Source organism: Ambystoma mexicanum, chromosome 2q, assembly GCF_040938575.1.
Source record: "Ambystoma mexicanum isolate Mex_15411 chromosome 2q, UKY_AmexF1_1, whole genome shotgun sequence".
Lineage (NCBI taxonomy): Eukaryota > Metazoa > Chordata > Amphibia > Caudata > Ambystomatidae > Ambystoma > Ambystoma mexicanum.
Window position 1 is genome coordinate 263,153,157 of NC_090924.1, and position 13,168 is coordinate 263,166,324.

Here is a 13,168-nt window from a genome sequence, read left to right on the forward strand (position 1 = left end):
TCCAGCCAACCTGCATTTGAGTCACAGGTGGCAGAGGAAAGGAAGGAGGGAAGGAAGGAAGGAAGGAAGGAAGGAAGGAAGGAAGGAAGGAAGGAAGGAAGGAAGGAAGGAAGGAAGGAAGGAAGGAAGGAAGGAAGGAAGGAAGGAAGGAAGGAAGGAAGGAAGGAAGGAAGGAAGGAAGGAAGGAAGGAAGGAAGGAAGGAAGGAAGGAAGGAAGGAAGGAAGGAAGGAAGGAAGGAAGGAAGGAAGGAAGGAAGGAAGGAAGGAAGGAAGGAAGGAAGGAAGGAAGGAAGGAAGGAAGGAAGGAAGGAAGGAAGGAAGGAGGGAGGGAGGGAGGGAGGGAGGGAGGGAGGGAGGGAGGGAGGGAGGGAGAGAGGGAGGGAGGGAGGATTAGCCAATGATTATTTTTAGCAGAACATTAACGAAGTACAAGCTTAGTGCTTATAAAGGTACCCAGTCAATTTACCGAAAACATTTCAGAGTGGTACATTTCACGAAAAACCATAATACCATAAATATTAAATACATATGTATAGAGTAGTGGGGTAAAGGGTTAAAATGGGTATGGTGGGGTTGGGCTGGTGCTAAAAGGATAAACAATTGGGGGCTTTGATGGAGAACCCCCCAAATTAAAAAAACAATAATTCAGTGTTTTTCGGTATCTTGGTCATGATTAAATGTACCACTCTGAATTTTCCATCTATAAACACTTATAAATCAGGTGGTTGAAGGCAGACCTGGTTAAGACATTATTATTACACCAGTAGTGCATTTATAGCTTCAATTAAGTCACCAACTCTCAGAAGACTGCTCTTAAGAAATACTAGCAGACAATTAGGGCCTGATTCATAGAATTCTTTGTGCACTGAAAAGAGACGTTGCGCACCATTAAGCACGCAAAACGCCTTTCAGCGATTCATAGATCAGACATTGCATGTATTTCTGGGACTTTGTGTGGATCCATCATGACTTTACATGCTGTTGCGCACTGTGCGCGACAGTCCACACAAAGTGTTGGATGGGCATACGCAAAGAAATAAATAGGGGGTGGAACATGCATATTCCTCATTATCCCCACAGAATGAGGAAGAACAAGGAATAATGATGGTGTGTTGAGGTGCGGGCCACGCAGTGATATCGCACACTCAGTCAAGCACAGACTTAACCAAATTCATGTAATCCAATGCGCAACTTTACGTCGGGAAAAGATACACACAAACCTTGTGGACTCACCACCACATGATAGGAGGTGCAGAGCATTTTGTGCATAGGATCCTATATACAAAGGTACGGTTTACATAGCATTTTGAAGGTGATGGCACATATTTGAGGTACCCCTTGGAGATAGGGGTGATTGTATGCAAATAAGCGGGGTGAAGCCTTGAATTATGGGGGTGCGTACGCGGATTTTACAGCCCCTCCATGAGTTAAGTGAAATGGAATGCAGATCATTGGGGTGCAGTTTTGGATTACAGGGGTTTGTATGCAGTCTCCCCGGGGTGCTGCCTTGGTTGCGGGATGACAGCCTGCAGTATCAACGGGATGCCTGATGGTGGGGATTATGTATGCGCAAAGGGTGGTATATGTAGCTTGTTTTGGTTTGCAGGGGGCGTGTCTTGGGCCTTCCAGGTGCAACTTGAGCCTCAGGTTACTTTGAGGTTATAATCCCATTAATATGCAGAGTGCGCAATACAACTTTTGCACGCTTGTACACGCAAAGCTGTTTTACACGCACAATACTTTGCAAGGTCTTTGCACATTTTCTATTAATCTGGCCCTTACAGAAAAAAGTTTGATGCTCAGGCTTCAAAAAGTTAGCTTCAAGAGATCCAATGAGGATATGTTTTGGGTGGTGGGGCAGGAAGAAGATTGGTCAGGTGATAGGGTTTAGCATAGCCATGGGAAGTCAATGGGTAGGTAAATAACCAAATAACACCTACAAGCTTTGTGACCCTGCTCACATGCCATTTCTCTCTTAGTGTACGTTAATGAAATACTCTCAGCTGATAGGTGGCAATGTTGTGCCATCTAATAGCTAAGACTAAAACTTATCTTGTTTGGACCGTACTAACCATATCCACTACTTTACAATAACGGTGCTGCAATAACGTCCACTAAATAAGAGGATGCAATCGCACCATCTCGAATTCGGTAAGCACCAAATCCTTATAATTGGGGCAATTTCTATGAATGCAACATTATAACATCCGTTTTTTTCATCCATATGACATTTTGTTCTCAATACACTTTGTTTATTTGAATTTCACCAATTGAGTTGAATAAGCAAAGAACTTATCATGTGACATCAAGAACTGTACCTCCTGAAGAACCGCTTGACACTGCAGGCGGGGAAACACGTGTGTCATGCATTTGAATATACGTATGTTATTCTAAGTAAGCAGACCATCACCCTTGGATACATTTGAATTATCAGTGAACTTAACTGATGCATTCAACTATTTGTGTGCTTATCATTTAGACTACTACTGAATTATTCAGGTTCTAGCGCAACTTGAGACTTTCATTTTTTCTAAACTGTTCCAAGTCCTGACCAGTCTCAGGGCACTCTCTCAGTTGGCAGCTTACATTTTACAAAACACAGCATACATTGGAGAGCGCCTAAGCTGTTTTAAGACTGGAAATCTTCGTTTTTCATAGTCAACATTAGCGCTTCCTAACATTCCGAACAGGCAAACATTTGTGTGATCTGGAATGGTGCTCAGCCATAGGAAACATGTATTCTATGTACGATTGTAACATGTGGTGTTAATGTGATCTGGCCCATTGAGTGTTTGATGGCAGAACATTGCAAATAAGGGCCGTAATGCAAAATCCAGCCTGAGCTCAGTTTATGAAAGTTGGTCTTCCTTCGCTGCCCACGCGATAGACCCTGGTCTTGGGGAGATTTTAAAGGAATGCACTGGGCATTGTTTTCAAGTGACCATGAGACCATCTTTACAATGAACATCGCTTGGAGCAATTAAAGGGCCAGAAGCATTTAGCTGTATATTCTACTTAACCAATCGGTAAGGAACTCAGAAAATAACTGCGCACAACTATTGATTTGTGGACTTAGATTTTGTGCGTTTTTTAAACCAGTCTAACACAGTGTCAAACTTTCATTTTCATGACTATTGGCTAAGCTTGGAGTGAAGGTGCCTTTCCGTTACGAATTTTGGTTTGGCAACTATAGAGAAAGGGACTTAGATGGAGCGGCCGCTACCTGAACTCTCTGGATTCACCCCCTATATAAAGACCTCTGTTGTGTCTCGGTTATATTTGATCTTTATTTCTAAATTCCATGAATTATCTCAAACATAAGCATGGTCCTGATGCATCATTCACCATTTTAGTTTTTTCTGCTGCTTTATAAATTCATAACTTCTCAAATAGGGATATGTGCTTACAAGTACTGTGAAGAGACTGCATACAGGGCTCACAAGTGGCATAAAACAAAATGGTGTCCCACCTCTCTGACTGTTCCCTGGCAAAACGTGGTAAATTCCTGCAAAACAGTGGCAAACAAAGGCCTTGAACCAAGGAGGGAAGGGGCTGCATAGTGAAGGTCCCTCTACACCGCAGGAGTGGATGCTATGCTACTGGGAATCCCTTCAGAGCGCATTCCATTGTATGTCTGACAGAAACAAGATGAAGAAGAAGAAAAAAGACAGAATTAAAAACCCTGCATTGTGAGACACTCATACACTTTGATATGGATATATATTAATGTTAGCATAAATCACAGCTACATCGGGTGCCATGACTGCAGGCAGAGTGAATGATTTTCCCTCCCACAGAATGGAGTAAGAGCTCAGGTGTAACCCGGAAGTGAAATCACATTGTCCAAAAGTGGAGATTCCCCTGCTGTTGCTCAAGTAGATCGTATCTGTTATCTGGAATGGTATAATGGGCCCTCAGTACAGGTGAAGGGTCTGGAGCGGAGAGGATGTAATCAATGCTAAATTTAATTTCGGAGTCTGTTTTTCCAAGGCCGGGCTGTTTTTGCATCTGTCCGTTGGTGATTTGTCTTGGAAAGTAGTCCCTGGTGCCCAGCTGCCTCGGTACTGCCACTGATTGGTTTTCCTCAGAAGAGGCGCCGTGTAAGCAAGCGTCCACGGATGAGAAGGCAGGAGACAGTGGCCCATCCCTTCTACTGGGCGTAGGGACTTTCTGGCTTCTCTTAACATTCCTCCTCCTGCGCCGTCTCCGGTAATTCCCGTTCTCAAAGAGGTCCAGCATGGACTCGCAGCCCGACGCGAAGGTCCAGAAGTTTCCTTTGCCCTTCTCATTTCCTTCTGTTCTGGGAACCTGCATTCATTTAAAAGCAGTTCAGTGTGTGTATGTAATACAGCTGCTACAACCCAACATCTGTCTTCATTTAAGGGCAACAATGTTGTAAACACACAAAATGCGAAACTCAGATCGGCTTTTATTTCATTATACATCTTGTAGGTAAAGTGCTCTGGGCCCTACTTTGCGAGAAAATATGCAAACTCGGCACACATTAGTGAAAGTTGGGTCCTTAATGTGCTGCTTAATGTGGAAACGCTTATCAACCCCATTCTATAGCTCTAACTTACCTGTAGACATAAAATGCTGACACAGCGGCAGAAATTGCACTCATAAACACACAGGGCCCGATTCATGGATTGTGTGCACAGTTCCAAGTGGATTAGCACTGCTGACACAAACCCTGATCAATGGAACTGTGCAAAGTGAATTTTTGCAGTGCACGATCTGTGCAAAGGCAGTCCATAGGTATTTTGGCATTACAAAATGACTTTGCAGTGCCAAAATACACTTTGCGCAGTTTCATGAATCAGGGTTTGTGTCGGCAGTGCAAAGACACTTTTCAGCAGTGCAACGTCACTTTGAACCGTGCAAAAAATTCCACGAATCAGCCCCACTGTGCGCTTCAGCTGCACGCTAAATTATCTCAAAGCGTGTGCACGTGAGAGGGTAGGCGTTTAGTGCTTCCAAACTATTGAAATATTGCTTGCGTGGAGGCTTTCAGTCGGTTTGTTTACCTGGCTCATTGCTCGAATGCCACATCCAGTGAGTGATGTCATCAAGAGGGAGAATCCGGGGTCACACGCTAGTATACCAGTTAAAGGTGGTTCCTACTGGACCCAGTTCTGTTTTTGTGATAGACTGTGCTTGTGAACGTGGTGAAGAGTAAAACCCAGTTGTTTTTTTTTTATATGGAAATTATCAAATAAATTCTAATTAAAATAAATGATAGCCCTTTTTTTCCCAGACATATATATCCTATGGGGGACCAACTAGTCAGTGGCTTCTTGGGCCCACCCTGATTCAGAAATTGGATCAAATGTGCCTGCAGGGAAAACAAGTGGCTTTCTACTTAGGATATAACATAACAGGTGTATTTGTAAAGTGCACGTTCACCCCCTAAGGGGCATCTTGGCACTAATAACAGATGTTTATTGTTGCCCAACTTAATGTTACTCATTTTATCCACCTCGGAAGGATGAAAGGCTGAGTGGGACATCATAAGTATGAAGGGCTGAGTGGACCTGCCGGGATTTGAACCTGTGACCATGAGGTCAAACACAGGTTCCTGTAGCAGATGCATTAGTCCACTGAGCCACAGACCCGCCTCTAGACATACATATCACTACCAATATAATTAGCCATTGTTAAGCAGCAGCATGCAAGAGCTAAAGCCCCACATGTAAAAAGGCAGTAGAAACTGCAGAAAATATTTGAAACAATCAGACAGGGCCTTAGGATATCAATATTAGAGAATGGCTTTCCCTGTGAGTGGCATCATGGGCAGCATGTGAAATGTCAAACCGGCAGCTTGAACATTTGTATAGTTTGAAAGCACTCAGTGCCAAGAAGCAGTAGGCTTCGAAGTGACAGCTACATTACTGATGCTACAGACTGATAGACAGGAGGAGTGGCTCCATGGCTGACTCACTGGCTCAACCCCTCACTTCAGTTTCCGGATATAGAATGGCTGAGGATGCGAGAAATTCCTGACAAAATTATACAAGTGCACAGGTGACTCCCAAAAGTCAAAACCACAGACACATACATTCACTTATACTGCCACTTTTCTAGGGGATAGTCAGACTTTGCAGTTGCCACACACTGCTCCAACTATGGGCCTAATTCACAGAAGCGTTTTATAATGGCAAAACCCCATTGGAAAACGCCCTGTGAATACGGGCAGTACATTGTGCTTCAAACCCTCAGGGCATAATGTCATCGCCCGCATTACACCTAATCAACAAAAGCGTCCTAACACTCATAGAAACACCTGATGTCAGCAGATATTCGTGAAAGTGATTGCACAGGTCTCCTTCCGCGACCCGTTTTCAAAGCCTTGAAAACATGTTTACATTTCAGCAGCTTTCTTTCCGATTCATTTGCCATCTTTCCAGGACCCTGGGCCCCTTGTCTACATGTGTAAAGCACCCTAACACGTGGCATGGGCCTTGTGCCTAGACTAATTAACCAGAAAGCGTTAACTTGTTTCCACATTTCTAACCCGTCCTCAAGCCCCCTTACTGTACCGTCCATCAGAGATGGAAATGTAGTATAAATCATTAGTACGCTGTACCACTAGTTATTTTAATTTTTGCAGAGCAGCACCTTTAGTTTAAAGGCTCAAGAACATGTCCTTGACGCTTTTTCTTTCTCCTGAGACAAATATAGAATCGGCTCAGGCCGGACATTCAAGCACTGCCCGTTTCCCAAGTCACAACCAGGCAGACCCACACACAGGCCCGGTGGCTCTCAAGTCCACTAAGGTGCGCAGGTTGCATAAGCATTTCTTTGTGTCAGTGGCAGAGCCTTTCATATGCATGATGGAACATGTCCAACTCAAAGAGCTCACCGAACACCTGGGGCCAGATTACAGAAACGTTGCACTGGTGCAATTGCAAAGTTGCACGGTATTAGCACTAGGGCAAAGTTTGGCCTATTTTTAAAAACAATGGGACATGTTAGAAAACTATTAAACCATGACAGCTGCTTCATGGGATGGTATATGCACCCATGCAGAAATTGCCTTTGGGCAAAAAAGACACATTTTCATGCATTATTGCAACAGGACAAAGTGTGCCCAAACGCTAATAGGGAATGGGACTATCACTAGGGTCAACATTGCCCTGGTGAAAAAAACGAATTGAAAATGTATCGTTATTGCACTATGGCAATTCTTGCCCTCGTGCTTAAACCATTCCAAGCTGCACTTGTCGTGGTGTAATAGTTTTCTAGTGTGTCCCAGTGCTTTCAAAAATAGGGCAACTTTTGCCTACTTGTAATACTCTGTGTTTCTGTAATCTGGCCTCTGAAACACTTGTGTACGAGTGCGATATAAATAAAATACCATTGTCATTATCATTACCTTGCAAATCTGTGATAGTTAAAGTAAGCAACACATAGCGCCCATTTAATGATTTGTTTATATCCATGATGTCTACTGTCTCAATATGCAAAACACTAAAGTCGCTTTACGTCACTAATCAAATGTTTTCAACATCATGAATGAGAACGTGCTGGACGTTTGTGACAACGGATCTGCATATCTATCATTTATTACGCAACTTCTTTTATTTCATGTCTTAAATCACTGAAAGTACTGTGGGGTTAACTCGATTTTTCAGGTTGGAATTATCTTGCATTCTGGGACTTAATGTTTACCATTCAGGATGTGAAAATTAAAGCCACAAGTATATTCTTTTGGCTCAACGTGTTGCTATAAGGATTTTCATGCTGTCATGTGCCTTCATTAAGCAATTTGTGTTTTTGTAAGTAACTCTATAAGACATTATTACAGTAGGCCTTCAAATCCAACTATTTGAGCCAAAGTTTGTGATCCTGCCAAACCCCGCCCCAGGGCATCTGTTGGTTGGACCATCCCACTCCCTCCTTGATGGATGCAGCCAGAGTACCACTAGTTCCTTTTTTTTCCACTTCCACCCCTGCTGCACCTGTATTGGTCGTGTGATCTAGACTGACAACCTGAGCGTGTGAATGATCTATGGACAGTGCGAGAATGGGCAATTCGAAAGCAATGTAATGCAAGAGAAGTCGTACTGTAACCATGTGCATTGTGAGGATGGATTTCTAAAGGTGCGCGCCACATAGCGCCCAACGGTACACATGTATTATACAGAAAAAACATAGTCGAGGAAATGAGAAGCCCTGATAACAGTCGGCAGGACACGCCACGCGCACTTCCGGCCATGCCGGCGCATCGCAAACTCACCTTTATAAAGCAGCTATTCAGCGACAGGTTGTGCCTGATGGAGTTCTGCCAGGCCCGTTGGTTGGATCTGTAGTACGGAAACGTTTTCATGATGAAGTCATAAATGGCTGACAGAGTCACTTTGTTCGCGGGACTTTGTTGGATGGCCATTGCAATCAGGGCGATGTAACTGCAAATAACATGCAAGCGAAATTAGAGGGTTGCAGGGTCGGGAACCTACGACCAAATGACGAATGCGTCACAGCACTTCGGACCCGGACCTCGCTTCTGGGGTTTCCTCTACAAAAAGCCGTGTCGACGAAGATAAGTCAATAGACCTTGCCGCAAGTCTTCAGTCATCGTCAAAACTAAACAGCCGAAAATTCGAACTCTTTATGACAATTTCACTGTCACTTTCCTCTGTAATCTACGCATTTGCATTCGCACGCATCACACCACAGCAATGTAGGTCACGTAGAACTTTGACATGATCATCACTTCGTCTAGCGCGCCAGAAGCAAATACTCACCCACTGTCTCAATTCTTATATATTGACTGAGTAAATAGAGGAAAGGCATGCTATCTCTTAAATGCCACTATGTGGTTTCAAGAATATTCAGCATGCTCGGGGCTTTGATAAAACACAATCATTAATTACAACATTCAATGTGTAGTGTTATTTAAACAATAACATACACATGCAGTACATAGTCAAACATGCAACTTCCTTTGTCGCTGTACCAAGTGGTTTCGCATGTACTGTGTGAATATCTCCAGAATCGTTCACATCCTTGCATTAATACCATTTACAAAACGTCATCAAAAACACCATCCCCGAGTTTAGCCCATTGCTGCTGGTGACAGTGAAACTGTTTGCTTCTTTCCTGCCCTGCTCTGACAGTGGAGGTCTTGTGTTACTGCAAAAGTCTAAACGACCCATGTGCCATATGATACAGCCATCCCAGCTTGATGGCAAGGTCGGTACCCCTCACCTGTAGGCTGGCCGCGTGAATTTCTTCTCCTCGTCAGAGCTGCAGGTCGGATAATCCTCTCCATCATAATTAAAGCAGTTGTACGGATACTGCGTGTTGTCAAACATCTCTGGGGCTCCCCCGCCGCCCTGCTGCGCCTGGCCGCCTGCTGTCCTCCTCTGCGTGGCGCGCTTTCTGAGAGGAGTGAAGGGGTGTGGAGTTCAAAACCCAATCTCCCAGTACTCTCTCCCCCTCTGCAAGTGCTCCCCCTCTCTCTTGCCGCCTTTCCGATTTCTGACTGTCAGGCAGCCGCTCTGTTGGGGTATTTTGCCCCCCCCCTCCACCCCCTCCAATCCAGTTATGAACTGCGTAGCTAATAACTGATTACATTGCTTAGTTCTCTCTATGAACCTTCGAACTCTGGGGCGCGCGCAGCCAGTAGCGTTTCGGAGACTCAGTGGGTGGCCCGCTGCGGGCAAGGCGGGCGGGGCGGGGGGGGGGCGCTTGAATAATAATTCATTCGCCTTTGCACACGTACAGTGGTACACCGACGACGACAAAGGGCAATAGGAAATCTGACTGCAAAGCTTATAGTTCTCGAAACAAAGTTTTGGATGGCGAGGTCTCATCGTGTGCTAAACTGAGCATTTTCGACCCCACAGGGAAAGATGGGGCAAACATTCCTGCAAATCACACACACATTGCATTGATGTGATCTACAGTGCAGGGTAATAGCAGACATAAATTGTATTTCCGTGGCTGCAGGGAGAGAGCTGCGTTCAAAGGGGACAAGGCAGAGGCTGTGGAGGACCACTGACAAGTAGGGAAGTCGGAGGAAAATAGCCCGAGGCTCCGCAACTTCTTGGGTGGGCTTTGATCTGAAAGAGGAATTAGAGTCTAGACTAATGGCCCTCCGCCTTGGAATTCAGCACTGTAAGCACTGTACGGTGTGCTTTTCCATGTGTGTGCTCGGCACGCTTCTGCAGCACGTGACGCAAAAACCGAGGGCCTCGCAGAGATTTTAAGAATAAAGGAAGCCGCGCGTGCGATGATGTGCTATGCATGCAGTGGGATAGATGGGTTTCATTTTAATGCCTTTTTTTGCAACTGGCGAAATGTCCACGATTGCTCTGAGCCGGTGAAAAGTTTCCATGACGTGTTCGTCAGATGCTGAGGGAAAGTGATGCCATATATAAAGACATCTAACCTCCTAGAAGCAGGAATGGGCAGAGCTCATCTTACATCTTGGATAGGCTGGCAACCTGTTTAACCTCGTTCTCTAAATTGGAAAACGAGTGGGACTGGCACACGTGCATTAACGTGGGCATGTTCAGTGTCCTCGTGCATTAGGAAAAAGGATGCAACTTGCACGTGACCGATTCCCACAGTACGGGTGCCTGTGCCTAATTTGAGGAGTGCAAGCTCATACAGTGTATATAAAGTCCATTATGTGGGGTTAGTTCGGGGTACAACTTCTTATGTCTGCGACCTTATATCAGTTCCGTAAGGAAGTCGCGTTGGTGTGGGAAAATTGTGGAGAAACCATAACCCCTACCATACAGTGGGCCTCATTCCGAGGTTGGTGGTAGTCATGGTGCTATTTGCGCCATGACTGCCACCAATAACGGGTCCGGCACCGGTCTAGTTCAATGGGGACTTACCGGTGTAGTCCGACCTTTGCGGGTCTGGGAAGTTAACATTGAAAATGCAATTCCCCATTCCCATTTGAGCCTCCATAGGGCTCAATGGGAATGGGGAGGGTGCAAATAACGGGCTCGCGTATGTCAAGCCCGTTATTTGCGCCCTGGTCCCTTAACGGGTCCTGGCCATAACGCCAGGTCAGACCTGGCGTTAAAGGAGGGACAGGCTAAGGGACCTTGTACTAGGGCCGTAAGGGATTACCAGCACCGGTCTCCTTACCGGTGCCTGGTATCCCTTACCACCCAGCTTGGAATGAGGGCCAGTGTATTCCTCAGAAGTGCAGAAAACTACAGGACCTGGGCGGAAATCAAAATATGCGCATGAAGACAGCTCGCACCATGGCCCCACTAACAGCCCACCCATGACGCTCCCCCTCCCCCAGTGCCATGGCCCGGATTTCGGTTCACCTCTTCAGGGATGTCAATTTACCAAAATTCTAGGGGTATCGAAAGTGATATCATGTAACCAAAGACATCACAGGAAGCGACAATGCATGGCCTTTGACCTTGACAACATTGCAGGAAGTGATGCCATATGTCATTTTGCAATGGTGGCATCACAGGAAGTTACATTGCACATGTACAATAAAAAAGACAATAATTGTATGATTAAATAGTAAAACAGACACAATGTTTTTTAGATTTCAACTACTATACTGTACCAATATGCAATGGGTGTAGTCATGATATACTGGAGGCACACCAAGCAGAACCATCATATGCCAGAAGCATTGCATTCATATACCAGTCACTGCCATTTTATATTTGTTACAGCCTCACATGCTAGGAAAAGACACAACATGAAAACAAACACCGGCAAAGCCGATAATCTTGGTGTTCACTACGGCTCTTTGCATTTTTTTATCCACAGGCATCAGGTTGCAGGGAGGAGAGTACAATGTTTCACAGGCGGATGCAATAAGGGGTGCGGGTGTGCAAGAGAATGAGAAGGAGGGAGAATACAGAAAGGGAGGAAAGGATAGAGAGTGGGTGCCATGGATGATGAGAGAGAGTAAATATGTGTGTGAAAGGTTGAGAGTGAGAGGGTAAGAAGAAAGCGAGAGTGTGAGAGGAAGGATGAGAGGGGGTAGAGAGAGGGTATAGTGGGCGAATGGGCAATAGAGAGAGTTGGGTGGGTGGGGGCAGAGAGAGGTGGGGAGATAGGGTGGGGTAGAGAGGGTAGAGTGGGTGGAGGTACAGACAGTGGGGGTAAGATGGGCAGAGGAAGAGAGAATGGGGTTAGGGTGGATGGGTGAGAGAGAAAGAGTGAAGTAGTATGGATGGGTGGTGAGAGATAGTGGGGTTAGGGTAGGTGGAGGCAGATAGTGGAATTATGGTGTTTGGGGTAGAGGGAGTGAGGTATGTAGAGAGAGTCGAGGTAGGGTGGGGTAGAGAGAATGAGGTAGATTGGGAGGGTGAGGTTAGTGTGGGTATTTGGTGAAAGAGAGAATGAGTGTAGGGTGAGTTTTTGGGGGTAGGGAGTTGGGATAAAGTGGGTGTTGGTAGAGAGTGGGGATGTGGTGGAGGTAGAGAGAGTCGAAGTAGGGTGGGTGAGTGTCAGAATTGAGGTAGGGTGGGTGGGAGTAGAGAGAGTAGAGTTTGGCTGGGTGAGTTGGGGTAGAGAAGAGTGGGGCAGGGTAGATGGGCAGAGGTAGAGCGAGTGAAGGTAGGGTGGGAGGGTGGGGGTAGAGAGAGTGGAGGCAGGGTGCATGGATTGGGGTAGAGAGAGTGGAGAGAGGGTTTGTGTGGGTAAAGAGTCTGGTGGTAGGGGAGGTGAGTGGGTTGGTTTAGAGAAAGTGGGGTTAGGGTGGTTAGGTGTAGAGAGAGTGGCGGTAGGGTGGGTGTGTGGGGTAAGAGTGGGAGTAGGGTGAGTGAGTGGAGGTAGAGAGATTGGAGGTAGGGTGGGTGTGGTAGAACGAGTGGGGGTAAGGTTGGTAATTGGGGGTAGAGAGATTGGGGTGTGGGTTGGTGAGGGCAAAGAGAATGGGGCAGGGGTAGATAGAGCTGAGGTTAGTTGGAGGTAGCCATTGTTGGGGTAGAGTGGGTGGGTGGGGGTAGAGAGAGTGAAGGTGGGGCGGGTGGGCGGAGGTAGAAAGAGTGGAGGTAGGGTGGGTTGGTGTGGGTAGAGAGAGCGGTGGTAGGGTTGGTAGTGGTAGAAACAATAGAGGTAGAGTGGGTGGGGTATAGCAATTTGGGGTAGAGTGGGTGGGTGGGTTTGGAGGGCGTGGGGATTGTTTAGGTGGGGTAGAGAGAGTGAGGGTAGGGTGGGTGGGAGAGAG

The 13,168-nt window shown here is 46.0% G+C and overlaps 1 protein-coding gene across 1 annotated transcript; it reads right to left on the reverse strand.

Annotated features, from left to right (window-relative positions):
• Window positions 1-458: 458 nt before the first annotated feature.
• Window positions 459-9,422, reverse strand: FOXL3 (forkhead box L3). Its single transcript, XM_069647239.1, has 3 exons — window positions 9,211-9,422; window positions 8,240-8,408; window positions 459-4,308 (listed from the first exon to the last, which is right to left on the reverse strand). Exons 1-3 carry the CDS (start codon window positions 9,315-9,317, stop codon window positions 3,835-3,837), a joined length of 750 nt encoding a protein of 249 aa, XP_069503340.1. The 5' UTR covers window positions 9,318-9,422; the 3' UTR covers window positions 459-3,834.
• Between the last annotated feature and the right edge of the window lie 3,746 nt (window positions 9,423-13,168).

Coding starts and splice junctions, on each gene's coding strand:
- FOXL3 (XM_069647239.1), bottom strand. CDS start 9,317: ATGTTTGACAACACGCAGTATCCGTACAACTGCTTTAATTATGATGGA. Junction 8,409..9,210: donor TTCACGCGGCCAGCCTACAG/GTGAGGGGTACC, acceptor TGTTATTTGCAG/TTACATCGCCCTGATTGCAA. Junction 4,309..8,239: donor TGAATAGCTGCTTTATAAAG/GTGAGTTTGCGA, acceptor AAATGAATGCAG/GTTCCCAGAACAGAAGGAAA.